The sequence below is a fragment of the Lygodium microphyllum genome, chromosome 20, assembly GCF_053477565.2.
Source record: "Lygodium microphyllum isolate KBCC chromosome 20, Lygodium_microphyllum_v1.1.10, whole genome shotgun sequence".
NCBI lineage: Eukaryota > Viridiplantae > Streptophyta > Polypodiopsida > Schizaeales > Lygodiaceae > Lygodium > Lygodium microphyllum.
Window position 1 is genome coordinate 85167043 of NC_141154.1, and position 27534 is coordinate 85194576.

General features: G+C 42.2%; 1 protein-coding gene across 5 annotated transcripts in view; it reads right to left on the reverse strand.

The window, feature by feature from the left end:
• Positions 1 to 27534, reverse strand: part of LOC148019100 (heme binding protein) — a 97476-nt gene that overhangs the window by 23609 nt on the left and 46333 nt on the right. For 4 of the 5 annotated variants that reach the window (XM_087701681.1, XM_087701683.1, XM_087701682.1 and 1 more), the window contains exons 2-3: positions 24515 to 24582; positions 24148 to 24214 (exon numbers count right to left, since the gene is read on the reverse strand). In XM_087701681.1, the coding sequence (XP_087557807.1) occupies positions 24148 to 24214; positions 24515 to 24582 (135 nt within the window). Of the gene's footprint in view, positions 1 to 24147; positions 24225 to 24514; positions 24583 to 27534 lie in introns of all 5 variants that reach the window. The other variant, XM_087701685.1, reaches the window with a different exon arrangement.

Sequence of the window (27534 nt, forward strand, 5' to 3'; positions counted from 1 at the left end):
GTCCCCTTCAAATAATCCTAAGAGTCTTTTTTATATTGAAATCCTCATCTTGACCTCTTCAACTTCAGTCAGTATCCACTAATACCAGCCACCCAACTGATAGCCTTAGCAGATACCCTCCCTACTAGCTTTAGGATAAACCTCTCACCAGATCAAACATGTGGGAATGTGTATTCATCTGATTAAGAACCAACTTATGCTCCAATGGAAGTATACTACATGTTACCCTCTTCGGCTTGCATGCTTGCACATACACACAACACTTTTTGTAAGTATGTTTTACCACTAATCTGAAAAACAGGATCAATAACTCCCTCTAAACTCAACAATTGCAATGGTGTCTTTATAGTTAGTACTCAATAACTATGGACTTAACTATAACTGATACTCGAGTAATTTGATTTTTTGGAGTGGAACCTCCTCCAACTCTACAAAATCCCAAGTATTGTTGGTGGCAATAGAATCCAATTCTTGCATGGCCTGCATCCAATGTACATCCTACTGAGCTTGTTCTAAGAAAGTAGGACCATCATCATCTAACAATGAGCTCATAAATACATATTCATCACAAGAACAATCTACTTTTGAAAGATCAGAAAATGAGCCCCCCTTGCATGATGTGTTGCATGTCTAGCAGCCCTTCTAGTGCATTGAGGCAAGGGAGCATCCATTTTACTCTTCTAGAGAGTTGGTAATAGCCATCTTAGGACTGCTTTTGCTGCATTTACAGCATTCCTTTCTTGATTATTGCATGTTCCACTGCTGGAAGCAAAGCATCATCAAGTAGCTACTGTTCGGGAGCATGTGGTGCAACAACAGTTTTTGTAATAAGTTTGTCCAGCCATTTACAGCAAGCTCAAATCCCAAAGAAAGTGGTAAGATGCCTTCAAATACATCACCCAAGTCATAGGTGGCTGACATTTCAAACTGATCATGCGAAAAGGCTGCATTTTAAGCAAAGATTACATCTCTATTGACAAACACTTTGTTTATGCATGGATCATACAATCGATAGCCTTTGCTTTCCAAACAATAGCCAATAAAAATGCATTTTATAACCTTGTCATCAAGCTTTCCATGAAGCCCCTTCGGCATATGTGCATAAGCTATGCATCCAAACACTCAAAAATAATCAACCTTTGGTTTCTTTCCATGCCAAGCTTCAAAAGGTGTGATAGTCTTTAGTGCCTTTGTTGGTGCATGATTCAAGACATGATTAGCGCATTGAAGACCCTCTAACCAAAATTTATGTGGTAGCCCTTTGCTTTTAAGCATGCATTTGTTCATCTCCATGAGCATGCAATTCTTTCTTTCAGCCACTCCATTCTGTTGAGATATCATCCTCACAATGGCTTAATCTGTTATGTCATGCTCAAGCAAAAAATGTCTCAAATCCACGAGACATATAATCCCCCCCTCTATCCATGCATAGGGTTTGCACCTTCAAACTCATTTCTACTTCCAATTTTAAAACCAAGTATTTGAAGTGCATAAATGCATCCAATTTTGCCTTTAAGCCATATACACAAGTGTATCTATAGTCATCGATAAATGTAACAAAATACAAATAACCACCAAGTGCTCTCATCCACAAAGGACCACACATGTCAAAGTGTATGAGCTGCAATTTTTGGACAGCACACACTACACCATCCTTCTTACAAGCAAACTTGTGCATTTTTCCAAGAATGCAACCCTTTTAAGCATCAAGAGATGGAGAAACAAAGTAGGCAAAGCATCAACCATGTGACACCTTTGAAGAGTCATGAGACTACCAAAACTCATGTGACCAAAGCGAGCATGGTAGAGGATCATGAGAACTCCTCTCATTTGTGTCCAACAAAAATAGGCCCTTATACAATGTACTTGAACATCGAAGAGCGTAGTCAAGCTCTTTGTTTCTAGCAATACACTTGTCATCCTCAAAGATGACCTGAAATCCATCCTTATTGAAAGCTAAAATGAACAATAAATTCTTTGTGACACCATGCACAAACAAGACATCTAGAAGCATAAAATCTAAGCCATCTACAGCAATGATTAGCACTCAACCAATCCCACAAACATCATAATTGTTGTTATTAGCACATGTAACACACTTTCCTATAAGGGCTGAATGCAATGATGTGAACAAACACTTCCATGAAGTGATGTGCTTAGATGCCCCACTATCAAAATACCAAGTATGTTGTGTTTCAAAGATATTAAATGCGCTATAAGCCATAGATGTGTCATAACTACATGTCAAGAATGCATAGTTCTCCTCTACAGAATTGATTGTAGCATCCCCATCTGAAGACCAAGTGGCAGATGTCTCGTGGACAGCCAAACCAGAGTCCTTTTTCTTCTCCTTGGCCAACCTTTTCTTGCATTCATCAATGTAATGTCCTCATTTCTTACTATAGTGGCATTTCCCCTTGTTCTTTGTCTTTTCTATGTCTTGGGCAGCCTTGTTAGATTGATGCCCCACATCAGCCCTGGGCTGATTTTTTTACATACTACTTTGCTTCACCCTTGCCTTTATATTTAGAAAGCATGGCTAAATCCCCTAAATGCATAGCAACATTTCTCTGAGTCTGTTCCTCTTATAATAAGAGGCTTTCCAATTCTGCAAAAGTAAGGGGCTGTTCCCTCCCCCCCACCTCAAAGATTAATTCAGCAAGGTGTGGAAGCCAAGATAAGAATTCGCGAGTGAATTCAAAGTGGCATTCACCATTTCTGAACCCAAAATAACCTCATCGATATTCAGCAACTACTCACATAAGTCCTACAAGTGTCTAAGGTGATCAATGATGCTATCACCCTCAATCCATATGTGCATTAGCTAGTTCTCTCCGTGAGTAAGAGATTTTGGCTTCATTACAAGCCACAAATATAAATCAATGACAAATCCTATGCATCCTTTGAATGCCATCTGCTCTGATCTGCTGTAGGAGGAGCTGGGGCAGCAACACGAACAGCAATAGGAGCAGCTAGCTGTCCGCTAGCACGACGCTAAGGTGTTTGAGGTGCAAGCTCACCCGATCTCTACAAATGCTGCGACATAATCCCAAAGAACCTTCGCAACAAGTAGATTGTGCACCATAAACTCCACATGGGATAGTTAGTGCCATCAAGCTTGTCCTCTTGAGTGAGGACTCCCAAAATGTTGCTCTAATCCCAAATATCGTGATTTGATATTGCTACAAATTAATACACAAATTGAACAACCAAACACTTCCAAGCTGAAGTGTCTCAACTAAGTACCAAAATTCCAACACAAGATACTTAAGCAAGCACAAAACTGTCAAAACTCTCAATCTCCTTGAAAAAGCGTACCCACTCTGCACAAAACAGCACCCAATCTGCAATTTACAGCAATTCAATGCTCTACTACTACACGTGTCTCAAGATGCGTACCAAACATTAAATGTCACAACTTAATGCTGAAAATCCCCGATGTTCACTGCAATTTTCCATTGTACAAATTTCTCTATCCAATGTTACATAAACAGCAAGATAATGTTGTTGCAACACCTATCCACTGCTTTGGGATGCATGCCACACGGAAGCCCCAAAACTTCACGAAGAAATTTCAAGAAATTGTAGATATTTTATACTTACATTCTAAAAATTTGATGGAATGTCACCTCCATATGCATGTCGGCAGCAAACAGCAACTTCAAGATGCCTCAGGATGCATGCCAAATGTGAGAATCCCAAAAGCCCCAAATTTATTGCACAAATCTCGAGGAAATTGCACAATGTCGGCACTTTGGTGAAGATGGACACCTAGGACTTCGATTCGAGCAAAAGCCCCAAATGTTTGTGTGTTCAGAAAGCATGTGAGGACTCTGAATGCATCATCAGCTACCAGGCAAACTTCAAGCAGTACTCAAGTACCTTTTCACTACTGAATCTATTGGCACAGGTGGAGTTGGTGGCTAACTGCTAGCAAAGAAAGTAACCAGGCAGAACTGACAAATTGGGGGCACACACAGCACTATGAGTAAGCAAGCAGCAGTGCGGCATGTAGTGGCAGGTGGCAGAGACAGCAGGGACACTCTTGTAGCGGCACAGGCAAGATTGCAGCGGTAGCAGTGGCACAGCTGGCAGATGACGACTTATTGCAGGTGGTGTCTGAGCTACGCAACGCAAGCTGGAGGATGAAGCAATAGGAGGTGTTGGTGGCAGTGGGACTAGCTGGAGTAGCCATCAAGGTGGCAAGGTAAGGATTGATCTAGAAAGCTCACATCAGGACCACCTCCTCCAATGCCAGCACCGCATCCAGACAGTAGATCTACTGCTCCTCTTCCTCAGCCTAAGAGCCGAGCTGGTGGCTATAGGGCCTTGGGCAGAGCAGCACCGGCTCACGATGGCTGAACGAAATCCATGCACGTACGGCTCTGATACCAAATCTTGGAAACTGGACCAACTATGGAGAACGGCAATGTACTTTTACTGAACTGAAAGTGATAGAATGAAAGTACAACCTTACATCTAAGGTAGACCAAACCACTAACTTAATTGAAGTTAGCTAACATCTAGAACCAACTCTAAATGTAGTGACACAAATTATTAACTTAGTTGTATTCACACTACAAACTAACTAACTAAAACATTGGGCATTTCCCATAGAATTGGCAGATTCTATTTGTGTGGCAATACCTTGGATTTTAGCATGCATCCAGTCATCTCCATGAGTGTCCAATTGTTCCTTTTAGCCATGCCAATCTATTGAGGTGTCATCCTCATAGTAGCCTAATGTGTGATAACATTGTCAAGAAAAAATGTGTATCCCCCCCTCGATTCGAGCGAAGTATCTGCGCCTTTAAACCTATTTCAGCCTCTAGCTTTGCAACCAAGTGTTTAAATACATAAATACATTAAATTTTGCCTTAAGACCGTACACCCATGTATATCAAGAGTAGTCATCTATGAAGGTGACAAAGTATAGATGAACCCCAAGAGCTTTTATCTGCATCGGACTACATACATCAAAGTGTATAACCTGCAACTTACAGACAGCAAGCACTATATTTTAAGGCATAATGATACATCTTTTCCAAAATACATCCACATGGGGAGGTGGGGTCTCAACAAGAGGTAAGGCATCCACTATCTGACAACGTTGAAGGGTCATCAGACTACCAAAACCTATGTGACCATAACAGGCATGCAATAGCTTTGCATTCTGCATAGCAGGAGTGAGTGTGGTAAATGCCAAAGCATCATGAGATTTCCTCTCATATGTATCCAACAGGAAAAGGCCTTTATACAAAGTGCCAAACAAGTGAAGAGCATAATCAAGCTCTCTATCTCTCACAATGCACTTGTCATCCTCAAAGATAACCTAAAAGCCTTGTTTATTAAATGCTGAAATTAACAAAAGATTGTTTGCAATCCCAAGCACAAACAAATACATCCAAAAGCATAAAGTCTAATCCATCTACAATAGCAATCAGCACTAAACCAATGCCACATGCATCATAACTAGAGTTATTTGCACATGTAACTCTCTTTGCCGCAGGGGCTGAATGCACAAATATATAGAACTATCATAAATGCATGTCAAAAATGCATAATCCTCTCAACAAAGTTGATTGTAGCATTCCCATCTAAAGACCGAGTGGTGAATGTCACTTGGACAAGCAAACTGGAGTCTTTCTTCTTCTCTTTGGCCAATCTTTTCCTGCATTCTTCAATGTGATGTCCATGTTTCTTACAGTAATGGCGTTTCCCTTTCTTCTTGCCTTTATCTACATCATAGGCAACCTTGCCAGATGTTGAGCTAAAACACACTTTTCAATTGATTAGCATTCTTAAACATCCCCAAAACACACTTAATTAATGAAAAACCCTAAAAAGGGGAACAGTCCAAGAGAGTTTCAGTGGTCCCCCAAAAACCCTAATTCTTTGGGGCACCCTTTAACATCTATAACTCTTGTGTGCAGATTCCAGCCATCAGTCTACCTCCACATGGCTGTCCAGCCTTCGCAACTACTGCCACCTCACTATCAACCCTTGCTTGGCGCCTTCCTCCAAGCTGTCACCCACTGTCTGGCGCCATCTTCCAGGCTGTGTTTGACATCCACCTACAATTGCCAACATCTCCACCATCTCCTAGTGCCTGCGTTTGATCCACACAAGCCATGCATCAGTCTCCACACCCTCCAACTGCTTGCATTTGGGCTCCCTCTACCTAGCGACATTGTGGTTGCTTCCCTCTCCATTAGGCGAGATCCTTCTACTTGCATTTGCACCTTTCTGGAACCACCTGGCATCATCTCTTTCTTCTGCAATTGTCACCTCGGTCTCCTCAGCCTCCTAGCATCAGCATTTTGCATATTCCTCACTCCACACTCCGACTAGTGGTCACATGCTTGGGATCCATCTCCAATGGATGTGATTCTCCAACACTTTGCTCTGCCCCCTTGAGTATCTGTACACTCTTGCATTCATTTACAGTATTCATTCACTTCAAAGTTGTGTTCTTCTCTCCCTTCTTCTATTTGTGTTTGACTTTCTGTGTTTGCGTTTTGAGTCTTGCGTTTAGGGGCTCTTGTAAAGAGTATCCTACGAATATTGTGGAGAGCTTGGTTTTGCGTGAGACACAATATGACTCATAACCAAATCACAATGTCGTAAACACCTTCTTCTCCAGTTCCAATGATGTCCTATTTAGGCTTCTCCATCACTAGAGACCCTGAGATGGCATTATGGACTCAATGAGGACGATGACACTCCACCTTCACCATCACCTTCTTTTCCTTCTCCTATTCCAAATTTCACCTACATGACAAAGGACTTTGAGGAGTACTATCGCAACAAATATGATAATGTTTACACCCCTCCTACCAATTTTACTACCACATTCGGACCGGTTGGTGAGGCTAGCCACCTCTCCCATCATAAAGGATATACGGCATTCGAAACATCTAGTGATCCATCTTTATCATCTCGGCCAAGTCCAGTGTCGGGTCCGTACAATCCTTTTGAGTTGCATGAATCAAAACCCTTGCATGTTTCTTCTTTTGAGATACAAGATCCGAATGGCTTTGCGTATGTAAACTTCAATAGAGGGGGCTCTCGAAGCAGACGTAATTCAAGTATATCTACAGCTGCTGTTTCATTTGAGCATGTATAACACACTTCTTAATTCCCTCCTATCCCACCCTCTTCTACATCACACCTTAATCACCTCTCGTCATCTTTCCAAAACCTTAGATTACACTCCACAACCGCATCACACACACTAGAGGTTGGATCTTCCATCTCCGCTCCTAGCACTTTCTCATTCTCTACCTCTTTGCACCTTGGTACTTTATTAGGAGGAATGTCACCCTTTAACATAGTGCCTCTCACTTTTCTGCTAATGAGCACATCCATAGCACCTAGGACGACTGTGATAGTGATCCCCCTCACTACCCCCAGATTCACATCTCACATGACCACTCAAACATAGGGGTTTCCATCCTCAGCTTATGGTGTGTCTTCAAACTCTCATTGGGTTACACCTACGCAAGGATTCCCATCTTCTGCTCCACATGTTTCCATCCCACCTCCTTGGGTTACTCATGCGGCTACCATGCCCATGCCTAGTCAGCCCATCCCTACCTATAAATCCACCTTGCACACTCACCGTATGCCTAGTGGGCACTCTGGGGCCCGTTCCCAAGTGTACTCCACTCCCCCATCCTACCCACATTACACTTTTCTCATTATCCATCACCTAGCACTACCACTCTTGTTGTAACGGCCAAAAATGCCTTCATGGATAAGACTCGTTTTAATGGGTCGAATTTTACCACTTGGTCGAAGTTCATGCAACAAGTGCTTAAGCAAGGTCTTCGGAACCTCATTGTTAGTCTAGAGCCTATACTTGACCCTCGACTAGCTCACCTTAACTACATCCATCAATGGAGAGCCGGCAATGCCATGGCCAATGTTGAGCGAATGTAAGGATTGCTTCCTCGCGTCAAAGCGTTGGAGTCACCTTCTCGGCCACTATGTGGCCAGAGATCATACTCGATGCATAAATCTCGACTTTAAGCTTCAAGAGTTCTCTATTAAGAAAGGGGATGATCTGAAAGTCAAGTTGGCTGAATATAGGCGGTTACTCACTGATGAGTTTGCCACTATTGGCTCTCCGAAGTTGAAGGTTACATTCTTCTTGAATAAATTGCCCGAAAAATAATTCAATTTCATCCAATATATCATTTCACAGCCTAGACTGCCAAGCTTCTACGAGTTCGAGTGTCAATTCTTGCATTACGCGAGGCTGCACGATCAAGTCCACAAGAAATCCTCATCACAGCCTTATTCAAAGCGAAGGAGGTTGGTTGCCTCTTCTTCGAGAGGGAAAACCAACAGTGGCAAGAACTCGCAAGATGCGAAGACAAGCCAATCCAAGGATGATACCTGTTCCTCAAACGGAACCAAAGAATCAAGACCTATCTGGCAACAACTCCCTAAGAAAAATAGGTTTTGCACACATTACCAAAGATCTAGCCATGTGGACAAGGAGAGTCACTCCAAGGCCCAAGGTCTCCAAGCTAAAAAGCCTTACCAAACCATTGTGATTGCATAGTCCAGTGGGGCTACGCATCCCACTTTTGCTTTATTTTTTCAGCACCAGTCGTTGCTACTGGACATGTGGCCTATGGATAGCCTCAGAAGATAGTCTCTTTCACTACCCTTGAGGGATTGGCTAATTGGTCTGCAAGTTCCGATCCCACTGCCCTTCAAGCATCCATCTCACCTCCCTCTCCACCTCGTCAAGTGTTTCATTGGCAAAGATCTGTTAATGGGCATACGCGATGTTGGCCACACTCTTAAACTAGGATGTCTCTAGGTTTTGTAATCTTAGAGTCGGCGGGCCTATAGGTTTCATTGTCCTTAGCTTCTCCATTCTTATGTCTTCCGTTGCATTTACTCACACACATACACATTCATTGCATTGTACTTTTAGTTCGCTTTTTCTTTCTATTATGTTTTGCTTTGGAGCATCTCACTACTAACCTCTGTGCTTGCAGATTCTTATCTCTTTTGCACGGTTTTGTATTTCAATCGAACGAACTTGTAGGTTTGCTTTGGTCCTTTCTAGGCTAGAGACGTGGGGATGCGCACCAACTATCATGGTTTCATCATCCTGGGAGTGTTTGCTCTTCTTCCAGCATGGAGGCTTTCCCTCCCGACACAGATCGTGCAGCATCTCTCTTGATGCTATCATGGTGGTGACTTCCACCTTACTCTTCCAGCAAGGTGCTTCATCCTTTTCATCATCATCTTCTTCCATTCATCATGGTTCTTCGCACCACACGAAGACTGACATTAGGCTCCTCTTCCTCCTTCGGCATCTACATCCAGGTTGAGAGGGGATTCCTACCCTTCTTGGTATTCTATAGGCTTCAGCACTTTGTCTTCGACATAGCTTCTCCCCCCTGTTGTACCTTTCCCCTTTGCATTGCATAACTTCATCATCTTTGTACTAGGGTGCTTGGGCAAGTGAACAATTTCCCAACAAGGGACATTGTCCAAGTGGCACCTGCTACATGAGCATTCTTTAGCATCTAGCATACTTAGTATCTCATTGTGTAGAGCACTACTCGAGTAGATTCTAAGTTGTTTCCACCGGCGGCTGTTGTCACCACACCATCATACTCCTCCATCACATGGATACCTCATCACCTTTTTTTCTCGTCCTCGACACCCTCGAGTGGATGGGTACACTTGTACTATTTTGTGATGTATTGGGTGTACCCTCCCTACTCCTGTCTTCTAGGTCACTATTACTCAATCGGTCGCATCCCATAAAATTTAACTCGCTTTTTTTTTTTTAAATTTCAATGTGGTTCCATCTACCTTTGTAGGGCTTGGTAGGCCACTAGGCAACAAATGTGCACCCTTGTCCGATGCCCTATCCTCTCTAGGATAACTACTTAGACTCCTTTGGTAAGATAACCATCGCCTCTATAGTCTTGGTAGGCCATTGGGAAGCCAACATACACCCTTTGTCCAATGCCCTGGCTGCTTTGGGGTGGAACGCCTTGGGGTAAGTAGCCGACGCTTGATCAACATCAGCCAGAGGCATCAACCTCCACACCCTCAAACTTCCTACGTTTGGCCTCCCTCTGCTTGGTGACATTGTGGTTGCTTCCCTCTCCATTAGGCGACATCCTTCTCCTTGTGTTTGCACCCTTGTGGAGCCGTCTAGCATCATCTCTCTCTTCTACAACTGTCGCCTCAGTCTCCTTAACCTCCTAGCATCAGTGTTTTGCAGATTCCTTACTCCACACTCCAATTGGCGGTCACAAACTTGGGATCCGTCTCCGGTGGATGTCACTCGCTTACACTTTAGTCTGCCCTTGAGTATCTATACACTCTTACATTCATTTACAGTATTCATTCACTTGAGAGTTGTGTTATTGTCATGAGAACATATATTTTTGAAACCTCACTTAACATGTGGATTAATTTTTAATCACATAGTTAAGTAAACGTTGCACATGCGAGGTGTAACTAGGGTTAGAGTAAATTTACGAGCCCAGGACCTAAGGAAATCATGCGATATCAAAGGCAAAAGTTGCTACAAGTTATGCCACACAGGTACTTAGTGGTATCTAGTGCCAATTCTCGACTTAGGCCATTCATTTGGCCATAAGTGACAGTTGTGGTAACACTAGAAAAGTCGTGTTTAATGGTACCTAATGACAATCTGATGGTCAAAGATGGCACAGAGACACTCGAGAATGAAAATTGCCTAGCCAATTTAATTATTGGCCAATCAGATTATTTTTCAAGGCACTGAAATAATTATTAGATTAATTTTCAGTATTTAAAGACTGAAAATTAATATTTAATTATGGATAATGTTGGAAAAACCATTTGGGAAGGCTACCACTTGTCAAAAATGCCCATGCAAGACTAAAAAACGTCTTTAAAGACTGGAGAGAGGCATTTTTAGTGTATTCAAGCTGCAAAAGAGAGGGAGGAGATATTGTTAGTCTAATTTGTAGCCATTGGAGGACCTTCTGAGGCAATCAAGGGCGAGAGAAGACCAATCAACAGCAAGTGACAGCATCCACAGGTTGTTGAGACAGGGAAGCAATAGTAAATGATTGATTTTCTTCAGTTCTTGGCATCTACAAGCTGTTGAGACAAGGCGGCAGTAGTAAATGATAGGTTTTCTTCAGTTCTTTATGAAGAAAGACTGAATTTTCTCTCCCCTCAACATTCTCTCTCATCTTCCAGCCTTTCTACAACCTTGCTCCAAAGATTGCAACATTGAGATTACCAGAGGCTGAGAAATTTCAGATTTCGTTGTTGTAAACTCTAATCTGCTTAGCAGCAGCCTCGAGAAGCGTGCCAGACATTGGAAGCTCCAAAACTTGGATTCAATAGGGCTGAAGCTGTTTTTAGCCTATTCAAGTGGAGGGACCAGCAAATAATTGAATTTGGGGCATTTTCCATCTCCATCAAAGTGGATGAAGGCCAATTGATTGCCCGAATCAAGGGGCAAATCAGATTAAAGACTTGCTTGTCATTTTGAACAGCAAGGGGAGTTGGAATACCGAAAGGGATTGGAAGAATCCCACTGTACATCAACTTCTTCTTCAATTAAGCTAAATAAATACTGAAAGGGGCGCCAATTTTGGCACCAACAGGGTGTCCAATGTCCAAGATTATATGGTAAAGTGTACTTTTTAGTTTTGTGAATTTGTTAATTGCTATAAATAGTGCTTAATCAGGTTATTTACCACCCTATCCAAGGAGGAAGGCTGGTTACATGGTTCCGTTGCCAGGACACCACTCAATCCCTTGATTCGGTGGACCCGAGGCACCTAATTGCAAGATGTTTGATGAAATTGTTTGTGAATGGATTCCTTTGATTGAAAATGCTGAAATTTATAAAAAATATTGAAGAAAGCCAAAGCTTTGTGCTAGTGCTGATTTTTACTCTCAGCTGAGAAACTACAGCAATATGTCTTCATACAATGAGATGGACTCAAGCAATGATGATGCCTCTCAGCATGAGCGTTCACATGGGAAGGAAGGAAATGCAATGTCTGACCTTGGACAAGGCTCAGCCCATGGACAGCAAGCTGAAAATGTTGCTATTGGGCAAGATGCACGTCGTTTAGGGCATAAGGGGGCTGATGACCAGCAAAGTGAAGAGGAATTTGATGACCAATTCAAGAATCGGATGAGGACAGCAGTAAAGCTCTCTGCTGAATATTGGCAAAGGATCCTCAATTTACCCGATTTTTGAATGCTCCAAAGAAGAACAGCAAAAGCAAGAAGAAGACGTCTTCGACACCTTCGGAACAGCAAGATGCACCGAAGATAATGCCAAACCCTTCATTTGGAGCTCCCAAAGATGCTAATGAAATAAAACAGTTGGTACCTACAGGGCAAGGAATGCAAATGCAAGGCCATCACTGTGCCAATCCAATGGATTTTGGACAGCCAGGATGCATGCTATGATGGGGCAGCCAGGATATTTTGGTGGAAGCACTATTTTTCATGCTATGGTTGGACAAGGACCGCATACGGAAATGTATGGCACGAATCCCTATGGTATGCAACAACCAATGCATGGTGTGCAAGGCCCAATGTATTCAGGTATGGTTGAAAATATGCAAAACCCTATGTATGGCAACATTGGCTTGATACCTGGGGCACAAAGTAGCATGTTTGGTCCTACATTTACACCCCTGAATGCTTATGGGGCTCAAGGAATAAATGTTGGTCATGCAAATGCTTATGGGGCCTAATGATGATGCTACTGAGTTGTGCAAAGCATGGGGAAAAATTAGGAATCTGCATGCATTGATTTTCTTTGATAATGGTATACGAGCCAACTTCATCTCTGTTGACATGGCCGCCCGTCTAGGCATCAGAGAGGATGAGATGGGATCCATGGGGAAAGTTGGAATGGCATGTAAAAGCCATGCAGAGCCTATCACACCGCTCTTTGGAAAGCTTCAATTGCATATACAAGGATATGTGGACAGCGAAGAATTCTTCATTTCTCCGCTTGAGGGTTGTGATGTATTGCTTGGTATGCCATGGTGTCACCGTATGCATGCAGTGATTGATTCTGGTGCAAAAAAGATCATTATTCAGCATAAGGGAAAGATACTCACACTTAATGTAAAGTTGAAAGGTGAATTTGTCCCTGTTGTATCTGCAGCTGCCATTTCTAAAGTAATAAAATCATCTTTCAATATACTTGGTTTTTACTAAGGATAAAGATGATAGTGAGAATGTTGGGAGCATATCTAAGTTAGAGAAGGATCGCATGCCATTTCTGAAAATGTATGTTGATTGCTTTTCTCAGTCACTTCCAGGGCAGCTACCACCTGAAAGGCCAAAATATCATGGCATAGATCTTATCCCTGGAAGTAGCCCACCTAATAAGCCACTCTACAGAGTCACTGCAGCCCAACAGGAGGAGATTATGAGTTAGGTAAATGAGCTGTTAGAAAAAGTGTTGATTCAGCCCAGCTCATCTCCTTTTTGTTCTCCAGTGCTTTTGGTGCAAAAAAAAGATGGTTCATGGCATATGTGCATTGATTATCATGCTCTAAACAAGATCACAATAAAGAATCGCTTTATGATTCCTCGAATCAATGACGTTATTGATAGATTGCAAGGGGCAGCCATATTCAGTCGTATAGATTTCAAAAGTGGGTATCATCAAATATGCATTAGACCGGAAGATGTACCTGAGACAATTTAGGATATCTTTTGGATTGTGTGAGTTTTTTGTTATGCCTTTTGGACTTACGAATGCTCCTGCCACTTTTAATCGGATGATGGATCATATCTTCAGGCCACATAGAGGATTTGTGAGCACCTTCTTTGATGACATAATTATCTATTCAAAGAACGAGGCAGAGCATAGAAAACACTTGGACATTGTGTTCAATGAATTGCGTGAGTATAGGCTGGTTATCAATGACAAGAAAAGTGCATTCTTCTTGCATGAAATCCACTTTTTGGGGCATATTGTATCGACTGATAATATTCGCATGAACCCTGCAAAGGTTGAGGCAATACGATCATGGCCACCTTTGACGAATGTGTATGAGATCCACTGCTTCTTGGATTTTTGATCTTACACAGAAGTATGTACGCGGGTTTGCTGAAATTGCATCTCCATTGTATACCTTGCAAAAGAAGGATGTGTCATTTAGATGGATAGCAGTGGAAATTCCAGCATTTGAAAAGTTGAAGGAAAAGATGACTTTGGATCCTATACTTATGTTGCCCGATCTAAGGAAGTCATTCATAGTTCAATGTGATACATGCAGTACAGCATTGGGGCTATTCTTATGCAGGACGGCCGAGTTGTGGCTTATGAGAGCCGAATTCTCCACGATGCAGAAAAGAATTTGCAGGTCTATGAGAAAGAGCTCTTGGTTGTAATCCATGCACTGTCTATGTGGAAACATTATTTGTTAGGGGCTGATTTTACAGTGCAGACAAACCGTCAAACTTTGAGGTACTTTCTAACGCAGACAAAGTTGTCAGAGAAGCATATGAGATGAGAAAATTTTCTCTCTATATTTCATTTTCAGATTGTACATATTGATGGTAAAAAGAATGTTGTGGCTGATGCACTATCACGTAAACCACAAATTTCAGTCATCAGCATGATTTATCACACTAAGTTGGATACCATGAAAGAGCAATATGTTGCTGATCCGAACTTAACTAATGTTTATGATCAGCTTTGCAATGGCCAAAGGCATGGACACTTTGGGCTAAGAGATGGATTTTTGATGATGCATGAATGATTATGTGTCATAAAGTAGTTAAGGCCTAGAGTTATCACTGAAAGTCATGCTCCTCCCTATGCAAGACAAAGAGGTATTGATGCCATGGTCAAGTCAGTGGAGCATTTCTTTTATTGGCGATCTTTGAGGCATGATATAGAACGATTTGTCAAGACATGCATCGTATGCCAGAAGATAAAGCATGATAGGCAAAAGATGCCGGGTTTGTTGCAGCCCTTGCCTATTCCAAATAGACCTTGGCAGAGCATTGCAATGGACTTTATTTTTGAGCTTCCTCTAAGACATCTATAGAGAATAATGGGATATGGACTATCATTTGCAAGTTTAGCAAATAAGCCCATTTCATTTCGGTGAGGAAGAAAATAAAGGCTAGTCATATGGCACAATTGTTTTTGCAGTACGTCTTTAAGTATCATGGTATGCCAAAGTCAATCATTAGTGATCGAGACCCCCAGATGACCAGTTTATTTTGGGAGGGCTTGTTTGAGAATATGGGTACCACACTGAAATTCTCATCATCCTTTCATTTGCAGAGACAGATGGTCAGTCTGAGGAAGCAAATTCCACAGTGTTAGATCTTTTGAGGTGATATGTTTCAAACCACAAGACACACAGTGGAAGCAGTATTTGCCCTTGGTTGAGTTTGCTTACAACAACACAATGCATAGTTCTACGACCAAAGCTCCATTTGAGATGGTTGAGGGTAACAAGAAGATACCACCTATTTTGCAAACTAAGGATAAGATCTTTGAGGCTAATCGTTATGTGGAAAACTTGGATGTAGCCTATGCAAAGATAAAATATGCACTTCAAAGATCGCAAGAAAAGCAAAAGAGGGCATCGATTACCATAGACATGCTTTACAGTTTTTGCAGAGGGTGATTATGTATTGTTGCGTTTTGAAAAGGCAAGGGTGAAAAAGATGAAAGGAAGAGAAAGATTGTATCCGAAGTTGAGTATGAGATACTATGGGCCCTTCCAGGAGTTGGAGAAGATCAGTGATATGGCATATCAGCTGAAATTACCTCCACGTTGGCAAATACACAATGCCTTTCATGTCAGTTTGTTGAGGCCTTTTCATGGTGATGTGTCAGAGGATATGTTTGCTGAAATTCAGCCTGAGGTTGAGGAGCTAGATGAGATTTTGGTACATGAGCAAATTTTGGTACATAAGGAAAGAAAGGTCAAAGGCAAAGTTTCCAAGAGATACTTGGTGAAATTTCAAAATTATTCACCAATGGATGCCAAATGGATGGAAGAGAAGAACTTGGTAAACCATCCTCAGTTGTTGCAGCTTTACCTAGATGCCTTTCAGTTAGAGCCAACTTTAGTTCGGGCTCCGTCAAGTTCAGCAGAGCAAGGGTCCAGAGTATTACCTAATGCTCAAGGGGGAGGTAGCACTTCCACTCCTCCACTTATGGACAACTCTCGTATGTAGTGGATCTCGGATGTATTCAGCTGCATCCAAGGTACTGCACTGACAATATGTTTGTCATGGGGTCACTACTTAGTGTACTAGTCATTGTGAGATGTATGCAGATAAGTATGAGTTTTACCCGAGCACTGGAACTATACTTTAACATCAGCTTATGATCAATTTGACATGAATTTTGCCTCAATTTTGAGACGAAAATTCTGATCAGTTTCAGCTTAGTTTTTTATCAGCTTGAGAACCGTTTATGGTCACTTTTCGGATCGGTTTTTGCATTGATTGCTGGTTAGTTTTTACAATGAGTTTATGATCAATTTGGGGTCACATTTGCAACAATGAGGACATGTATTTTTGAAACCTCACTTAACATGTGGATTAATTTTTAATCACATGGTTAAGTAAATATTGCACATGTGAGATGTAACTAGGGTTAGAGTAAATTTACGAGTCCGAGACCCGAGGAAATCACGGGATATCAAAGGCAAAAGTTTCTACAAGTTATGCCGCACAGGTACTTAGTGGTATCTGGTGCCAATTGTTAGCCTAGGTCATTCATTTAACCATAAGTGTCAGTTGTGGTAACACTAGAAAAGTCGCATTTAATGGTACCTGACACCAATCTGATGGGGTCAAAGATGGCGCAGAGATACTCGAGAATGGAAATTGCCTAGCCAATTTAATTATTAGCCAGTCAGATTATTTTTCAGGGCACTGAAATAATTATTAGATTAATTTTCAGTATTTAAAGACTGAAAATTAATATTTAATTATGGATAATGTTGGAAAAACCATTTGGAAAAGCTGCCACTTGTCAAAAATGTCCATGCAAAACTGAAATACGTCTTTAGAGGCTAGAGAGAGGCATTTTTAGTGTATTCAACCTACAAGAGAGAGGGAGGAGATATTGTTGGTCTAATTTGCAACCATTGGAGGACCTTCTGAGGCAGCCAGGGGCAACATCACCTAAATGCATAGCAACATTCTTCCTAGTATATTCCTCTTGAAGCAAGAGACCTATCAACTCCACAAATGTGAGGGGTCGTTGTACCCCCCTTAAAGACATTCAGCAAAGTGTGAAATCCAAGTTGAAACTCTAGAAGAGAATTAAGAGTGATGTTTACTATCTCTGGATCTTCAATAACCTCATTAATATTCAGCAGTTGTTCCCTTAGATCATATATGTGAGTGAAGTGATCAGTCATGTTGTCACCCTCATCCATATGCACATTAGCCAATTATCTTCTCAAATAAGAGATCCTAGCTTCATTTCTGTCTGCAAACATACTTTCTAATACATCCCAAGCTGCCTTTGATGTCCTACATGACCTCACTCTCTTAAGACAAAGCAAGCAAAGCCAAGGCCTATGCATCCTTCAAATCCCATCTCCTCTGATCAGCTATAGGAGGAATGGGGGCAGCTGGCTATCCTCTAGCACCACGCTAAGGTGTTTGAGGTGCAAGCCCTCCTGGTCTCCGTAAATCACCGGTCACATAGTCCCATAGATCCTCTGCAACAAGCGAATTTTGCACCATGAAACTCTATAAAGAGTAATTGGTGCCATCCAATTTATCTTCCTAAGTGAGGATACCTAAAGTATTATTGTGATTGTTGTGACATTGCTAAGACATTGCTGCAATAAATGCACAAATTCAGCAGCCAAACACTTCCAAGCTGAAGTGTCAAATGTACTCAATGTCACCTCAGGATGCACGCAAACAGCAACAGCAACTTCAGACTACCTCTCAATGTGTGTTGAACACAAAAATCACAAATGCCCCAAATATTTGGTGTAAATGTCAAAGAAATTGCACTATTTCGACAATTTTGATGAAGATTCCTGCAAAGGACCTTGAATCAAGCAAATGCCAAAGAAATTGCACACTATTTCGACGATTTTGATGAAGATTCCTGCAAAGGACCTTGAATCAAGCAAAAGCCCCAAATTTCTGTCACCTCGAGAAGCATGCACTAGCTAAGGAGAATAGTATTGTGTTGTACAGCACAAGGCAGCAGTAGAATAGCTCAAGTGCATGCAAATGTTGGCGGCACAATTCATAGTGTCACTAACTAAATGTACTAAGACATTAGGTGCACACGCCCTACAATGACACTTTAGTAAGTATCAACACCACACAATTTACATTGGGCACTACCCAAAATTGATGAATTCTAACAACTAGAGCGAATTTGGTCTAATAAAGAGCCAGGCACACGGGCATTCATTATGAGTCTTGTCACAATTGTATTGATCACATGGGCGCGCTGCAAGTGGTTCATATAAAGGCTCATTGTCAATATTTAAGAAATACCATAAGGGGCATTTGCCTTGAGGACCAATCTAGTGTCATCTAATGTGCAAGAGCACTCTAGCTCTCAGGTTTTGTGTCATTTATTTCCTTTGCTGAATTTAGTAGTACATTTGTTGTAAGTTTCTATCCATTGTCCTATAAATCAAATTTACATGTTGGTTTCATAAATCCTAGTGAAGACCTAACACAGAGATGTGAATTATCTAAGCTTATGTGTGAAAATGAAAACGCACTTTGAAATGAAATAGAAGAGCCTAAGCCTAATGCATTTGACATTGAAGTAATAGAACCTTAATGTAGATGATGGAAGTTGGAGTCTAGTTCTAAGCTATTGAAAGCATGCTGAGGGATTTGAGAATGATTAGCACCAAGAACAAATAATACTTGAAAACACACTTCTACATTTGGTGCCTCCTTTGTTAACATTAGCATACCATTCCGGATTGTGATCTCCATGGTGACTTATAACCAGTTCATGCACAAGAGGAGGAACAATAAAGAGGGATTTCATGTAAATCAAATGGATTGTACAAACCTCACACAAAGCGTAGCTAAGATAAAGACAATGTACCACTAGTCATCTAGAAAGGGGTATGTCTTCCCTAGGTGGAGAGGTGGCCAGCTTCACCAACTAAATACCTTGACTGATGTGCAACTCCTGATAAGAGTATAGACAGAAGACTGAGTGTAGTCAAGTCATCTTCTACACAAATACTGTGTGAACTCTACATCTGACATCTACACAACATCTGCTAAATTCTAGGAAGACGAAGGGGAGGATGTCTTGTCCTCATTGAGAGCGTTATATTGCCTCGAGTTCCCCAACGAGGGAGAAGCCTAAGAAGTCAACCAAGAAAAAGATGTCTCAACCATTGTAAATTGGTTACAAGTTCCTCATGTCACTTATACAAGCCAAGCCTTTATGATACCCATAGGAAAATCTTTAGTAGAGCACCGGCTCTAATATCATGTGAAGCTATGCTAGGGTTTGCACAAAAAAAACACAAAATGTATGAACACAATTAAAACACAATAAACTCACACAAGCATGCAAAATGCAAAAAGGAGAGAAGGTGTATATGTTGAATGAATGAATACTGAAAATGAATGAGTGAAGAAGATGATACAAATGTGGATGCTCAAGGAGCGAAGATGTCCAATAATCACTAACTCTTGTGGGAACAGGCTGAGGAAAAGTGTTGGAGAGTGACATCCTTTATGTACAGATCCTGAGAGCAGCAATACCACCAAAATTGATGTAGGTGTGATGATACACAGCAGTTAAGGACCAGTCATGTATGTAAATAACTGAAAACCTGATGTAGAGGATGCAAATTTTGATGGCAAAGCGCTATAGCAGAAAAATGCAGATCTAAGATTAAGAATCCAGTAGTTGAAGGAGTCCTGATCAACAACATAGCAGGCTGCATGATCCTGGAGCAGCTGCAACACATCACTTGCTGATGGGATGCAAAACGCAGCTAAAGGCAGGTTGTGGACAGCAGGTGATGGCTGGAAGACCTCCAAAACAGCAACAAGAGACAACAATGATGAGCTGGCAGCTGAAACACAGCAGTAGGATGCCACATGGAGATTGGCAATAGTGGGAGGAAGTCCATGAACAGACTGGCGGCAGCCAATACTGCTGGTGTAGATGGCTGGCAGCAAGGACAGCACCTCCAGATGTGTGGATGAAGATGATGGTAGACTGTTGATGGCAGTTCTATCAAACACTGATCCAGCAAACCTAAACCTAAAATGAATCCTGAAAAGGAACAGTCACGGGAGGTACTACTGAGTGAGATCCCCAAGGACAAGCCATCTATGATTGGACAAGATAAAGCCCCTAAGAAGGCAACTAAGCAAGAATAATTGCCATCACCCATAATTAATACACCTAATGAAGAAGAGAAATCTGAGAGGCTCGACTCTTCAAAATAAAAGGCCATTGACCCTTCACAGCCTAGTAATATCACTCAACATCCCCTAGGGAAGTCCCACGAGGAAACGAAAGAAAAAGAGACGATCAGCCATCAACTACACCCTCGAGTACCAAACATCATTCATGATACCTAGACATGTTTTTATCAAGGATCAAAGTATCTTGGAAAATCTAGTCACATTTGTCAAGGCCACTAAGTGGCACAACGCAATGCTCAGACATTGTTGTTTTGCTGCCAGACTTTGAGGAAGCATATTTGAAGAGCCATTCGAGGTCATGTGGTGCTAGTAAAAACACCATAAACAACAAGGTGGAATGTGTTGTCACTCTTGGGGTTTCCAAATGTGAGCAACCAACCAACATTCATAGGTAGGGCTACTAGACACTGATACAGATTTGTATTTTGGATGTCGATGATGAGGAATATCTACAATTTGGCTGTAGCAGCTGTCAGGGGCAATAACAGTCTGTGTTTGGTGGTACAAAAGCTACATCTTAGTTGTAGGCAGTCTGAGGGCAGAGAAGCCTACATTTGATGACATAGAGGCTTTAAAAGGCTGCATGGCTGTTTTCAATGACAGCATGAGCAGCAGGGAGCAGTTACCAAGCAGCAAATAGCTGTGTTTTGAGACTTCATGTACAAACAACAGCGTGGAGAGTCAAAAGCAGTCAATTGCATTGTAGCATCATCCATGAGCAGCACAGACCTGCATTCCGGGCAGCAAACAATGTGTTTTAGGAAATAATAGCACTGCCAACTGTTTGCTGAGGATGTGGCAGCAGTAATCACATCATCAGGGCCTGCAGCATTCATAGATGAGGTAGGGGCTGATGTAGCTGGCTGGAAAGATGTTGGTGCAGCAGCAGTGAGTAGTAGCAGAGGAGCGATGTGCGCAAGCTAGACACTAATGGAGAAGATGTGGCACTAATCAATGATTGGGGGTAGAATCTTGTGGAATAATGGGGATCAAGTTGAAGAATGGCTTCTCTAGCTCCCTTTATATAGACTTGGGTAGTGTATGACCGCCCAACAAGGACTTTTTTAAATAGATAATTTGGCCTTTTTGGGCCTGTTCTAGAGCTGAATAAATTTGGGTATTAATTAGCAGATACCTTTGGCCTAATTTAGCATTGTTTGACAAATCCCAAGTGTGAGGATAATAGAAGTTCCAACAAGTGATTTAGCTGTCTGTAATGCCAAACTATGTGGGAAATCCCCAATTAAAAGAACGTGCAAATCTCCTAACTATGTAAGAAGGCCTCTTGCCTCCTCATGTGATCTGAGTTTCTCCCATCTGAATCTCGAAGTAGGATTGATCTCTATCTATGTATGCGTGAGAATCTCTAAAATGGGAATATCTTGCTGCTCTATAACATCAATATATCTATGTGTCCAGATGTACCAAGCTATCATGCTGCCAGCATAGTTGGTTGTGATGTGCATGGATCGTGTCAAGCAATGTGCCTCTTCTATGCAAGAGAGGAAGGGTGAGTGCAGGAGAGAAGATTGAGTGCAGGAGAGAAGGATGAGTGCAAGAAAGGTGAGAGCCTGTGCGCAACTGCAAGAGAGGAAAGGTTAGTTCAGAGAGGTAGGGTGAGTGCAGGAGAGGAAGGGTGAGTTGAGGAAAGATGAGAGGGACTGTGTACCAGTACAAGGGAGGAAGTCTGCATGCACAATGTGACAACAGGCAGCAATCCAGCCAAATCCTACTGCAATGAGAACTTGGGACTTACTAAAGCGAGAATGAAAGACTACAAGAAGTTTCCTTGGTCTATAATTGTATTATACGCACTTCATTCTTTGCGTTTACTTGAGACAAGAAGCTTTTGGTAAGCCCGAACAGGCGTGAGGAAACCATGCCTTGTTGAATGTGATGTTTTATGGGGAGTGCACTGGTGCTGACTTGAATCACTATGCAATGTTGCTATGCAATGTATAAGCAAAACAATATGTGCACATTACTTGCTTGGATCAAATTTTGTTTTGCTATCTGATCATCAGAACCTGCATAATATTTTGCAGAAAGCAAGCTGTCAGAGAGTCATATGTTGCTGTAGAAGAGGCCTTGCTTCATACAGACTCATGCTTCAAGCCACAAGAAGGGCCTATGTCTATGATTTCACTTGTTGATTTATCATAATTGCCTATGAAATATAGATCTAACCGCTACTACTGACATACACATATATATCCAGTTGCAATTTAGTATAATACTCCCCAATACATTGTGAACGAGATGTATCTCTATTACAAGAAGTTGTGGAGAAGTATATATGTCTACAATATGCTGGTCATTGTGGTATAGAAACTACTATGGATTCATGTGAGAGATATTTCTGCATACTACCATACACAAACTGCTTTGATGTCATGTGAGATATTTCTTCATACTACCTTAGGCTCATTATCATGGTACACAAACTAGTATGATGTCATGTGAGAGATATTTCTATTGACCCACTTTAAGAAGTGATGTTGAAGCCTTTTTCGAAAAAAGGAATATGATCGGCACAAGACACCAAGATTGTTGACACCATTGTCTATACCTTCAGAACCATGCCAAGATAGAAGAGTGGATTTCATTCTGAAGTTGCCCAAAACTCTGTCCCATGTTGAAACAGAAACTCCTGTTATTAGGGAGTGTGCCAAAAATCACCCTTGACATATATACCACCTTCTTGCAAGCTTCTAAAACAGGCACATTAATGATGGATATAAAGACTTCAATAAAAATTGTGTTCTTGTAGTTCAAACTGCCTACACAAGATGGTGCTTTGTTAGTATCCCCTCATTCATTCAGGTAATTCGCCTTCTTGTCTCCAATATTGATACTTTTGCCTTGCGCTTTGCATCATTTGGTATCCTTCTCATTTTAATGCCCTTTTGACATGAATGCGGAATCCTTTCAGAGTCGAGGCACTACCAAAGTGATTCACATTTGCACATCTGCATAATTTATATGCCTTGGAAGTAGGGAAAAGGGGTCTTCGACATAGCACAACTAGCAATATCATCTACAATCTCTCCTCTTGCTGCTATGTACCATCAAAAGCTCAAGTTTATCAACTCCACACTGATGCACGAACTTTCAGCCATAACAATTACTAAATCCTAGCACTGTTCATTTTTCTTCATATGAATACCTTACAACACCCTAGCATCCACAACAAGGCAGGTACCTAGCCACTCCTTAATTTTTGAAGGTAGTGTGTGACACCCTTGGGAAAGAGATAAAAGTGTTAGCAGTCAGCCTAAGTCAAAGAACAGCCTATACAACTCAATAGAGTGGCACCCCCCACCCGTGGCTATGATGTTTAACTGCTGAAAGCACTTTATACATGGAGACTAACTAGGAACCTTTTGAATGGAGTCTTTTAGTGCCCTAGAAGATTTCAGATTTTCCAAATAGAAGAGAAATTTAAAAGCAAGGCATTTCAACTGCTATGTTAAAATCGTATGCAAAATTGAACAACAAATACAAATCAGATTCCCACAGTTTGACACATGGATTGCTGGAGAGAGAGAGAGAGAGAGAGAGAGAGAGAGAGAGAGAGAGAGTGTGTGTGTGTGTGTGTGTGTGTGTGTGTGAGTGAGTGAGTGTGTCTGTGTGTGTGTGTGTGTGTGTGTGTGTGTGTGTGTGTGTGTGTTAAATGATCTCACATAGGATGAGACATCTTACGTTATGATAAGTAGCATCATCTCCAACCCCAAACATGAGTGCAACTGAAGGACATTTATGGTTCTCACTGGAAGAAACTGATATAAGTTAATGATCATTATGTCAGATTTTGAAAAGCTTTCAATGTTATTGATACAATAATGTGTTTTCTAGTGTTCGGTACTGAATCAGATAAATACTAGTCATATCATCAAATCATATAAATAATTTGCAGATTCAAGCTTACCTCCTACTTCACATCCAGCTGTATATTAAACATACTATCAAATGAGAACCACAAAGTACAAAAGAACGTGGAGAAAACTTGATAGGACTTTCATAGAATAAGCAAGTGTGGCCAGTGGATAGAGTTCTTAACATTGATTACCCTTGAGTGAATTCATACGGTCCTGAAAACTCCACCAAAAAGAACACATCATGACCATCATGAGCTACCTGAGCAATGCAGAGTATCAGCTCTCCCTCTCCCTCTCTCACTCCCTCCTTCTATCCCCCCAAACCTCTCTCTCTCTCTTTTTGTGAAGACATTTGAATTAATGAATGGAAATATTTACAACAAACCTTCTGGGGAACCAAGAAGACTCGCTCTCTCTCTCTCTCTCTCTCTCTCTCTCTCTCTCTATGACGTCCCGATACGCCCCACCCAAGGGGCAATCACCATATGTGGCTTTGGATGAGGATATTTGGGAGTTCTCAAAGGAGGGAGAAGTTATCTTACTAGGAGACTTTAATGCCAGGACAGTCTCCCATCAAGTGTCTTTCTTTGACGCATCTGAGGAGATGCTACAGGAGTAGGATGTGTTAGAGCTACAACTGGAGAGGACATCTCAAGATATGGGAGAAGTCACTGAATATAGGAGATACCTTGTGGAGATGGGCACATCACACAGGTTGGCCATTCTTAATGGCCTGGCTAGATACCCCCTATCCGGCACCTTCACATGTTATCCTCACCGATACGGTGCCAGCATAGTAGACCATGTTCTTGCCCCACCGATGCTGATATCTCACATCCAGGACCTCTCAATATCCCCATGCCTTCTCGAGTTGCAGTGGATCATGCCTACCTATCATTCACCATCAACCTCCAATTCACTGACACACAAACCCATCATGCAGCTGACCGGCACCCAAGATACCTTTTTTCCAGAGAGAGAGAGGATACCTATGAGGTGGAAATCCTTAGATTGTTACATTATGCAGACCCCAACGTTCCATTACAGGAGCTAACTCAGCAGTTCAGTGAGGCCACACATCGCTACAGGTGTAGCCTTCCCACACTCAGGACCCACACAGAGAGCCTCCACCGAGGTGACACCTCGGAACAGCTGGTATGATGATGAGTGTCGTGAGACCAGAGCACGGCTTAGAGCACAGGGACAGGCTGGCTTTAGGAGAGGCTTTTCCACATTGGATCACATCCTCACACTCAGAGCGATCATTGAGGAGGGAAGGGCCCATGGCTGACGGACCTACTGCTGCTTTGTGGACTTCCACAAAGCCTTTTACACAGTACCAAGAGACGGGCTAATAAATAGATTGCATGCCATGGGAGTACCAAAAGAGCTCAATTGGGGTATTTTGGCATTGTATGAGAGAGTTGTGGGCAGAGTCCTGACACCTGAGGGCCTTTCGGCACCTATTTACTCCACCATTGGGGTGAAGCAGGGATACCCTCTCTCTCCAACATTATTTGGCATGTACATTGATGGGATTGCTGATTACATTTCACAGGAAGGAGATAGAGGAGCTCCACTAGCTGGCACTTGGATACCTCTCCTATTGTATGCAGATGACATTGTATTGATAGCTGACTCTCCAGAGGGTCTACAGAGACACTTGGATGCACTACACTCCTAAACTTTGGATAGTGGGCCTTCAGTGAACCTTGGTAAAACCAAGGTGATGGTATTTAATACTACACCACAGTGGGTCAGGAGATCAGCACCTAAATTCACATATGGATCTGAGGAGCTGGAGTATGTGGATTCTTATACATACCTAGGAGTCTTATTCACAGGGCCCACCTTTTCTAAGCGAGAGGCAGCAAACACTAGACTGACTCGCGGATACACAGCACTAGGTGGTTTGGAGAGGATGTGCTCACAAGTGCAATTCCAAGAACCCCGCACCAAGCTATGGCTCTTCGATACACTAGTCACATCCACACTACTTTATGGAGTACAAATATGGGGGCCCAGTCATGACCACCGTAGCAAATTAGGGCGTACTTATGACGGATGGAGGTCGATGGAGAAATCCCTAGTGTCCACGATATCCAAGATGATCAAATGTAAGGCCTCAGTGCCACATAAGATTATCAGAGCCGAGCTAGCAACTACACCGATTGTGGTGAAGGCCCTCACCCAATCGGTCCCATACATACATAGCCTATGGGACTTACCCAGACACAGATATGCACAGTTGGCCCTTGAGTCCTCCAAGCAGCTTGCCAGAGAGGGTGATACTTCACGTTGGTATGCACAGATGTCGGTCTGGTTTGAGTTGCATGGCTTTAGCATGGACAAGTTAACCCCCCTTACAGTACTCCCTTGATGCACCATCTTTTGATCTGAGCAGATTAGAGATCCGCAAGATCATCAAGATGGATCTTACCCAATTGGATATCAGGCAAACATGGTTGATGCCAGGGCAGGAGCTATTGTGAAGGACACTGCTAGGGTTTGCACTGAAAACACACGGAGTGTACGACCATGACAGAAACACAAAGAGACAGACACAAACACAGAGGGCAAAACTCAAACCCTAAACACAAAACTCAAAACTCAAACACAAAAACTTAGACACAAACAGAAGAAGGAAGAGAGAGAACACAACTCTGAAGTGAGTGAATGCTGTAAATGAATGTAAAAGTGTACAATGTGCTCAAGGGCAGAGCAATGTGGGAGTGTGACGTCCACCGAAGACGGATCCCAAGTCTGTGACCACCAGACGAAGTGTAGGAGTGTTGAATAGTGAATGGCAACAGGCTGGTCACCAAAACGCAGCAATCTGGAGGCTGGAAACTGGTAAACGCAGCAGTGTACCACCGATCGAAGGCTGGAAACTGTGCACAGTCTACTGTAAACAGCAGGCTGAAACAGTGTCTGAGAGTGTCAAGGCCTCCAATGCTGAAAACGCAAGCTGGCTGACCCTGGAGATGATGGACAGCAGACTGAACAGCAATCTGGGACAGTCTGGAGCAGTCGCCAGCAGCTGAGAGCTGTCGCCTACAGCAATGGACAGGCTGAAGATAATGTGACTGCAGTCAATGATGGCTGGACAGCAGATGGAGGCGGGATGCAGGCTGGAAACTGGGCACCAACAGCAGAGCAGAGGGGTGTGTGGGCTGGTGTAACCTGCAAACAAGGATGATGGCTGAATGGG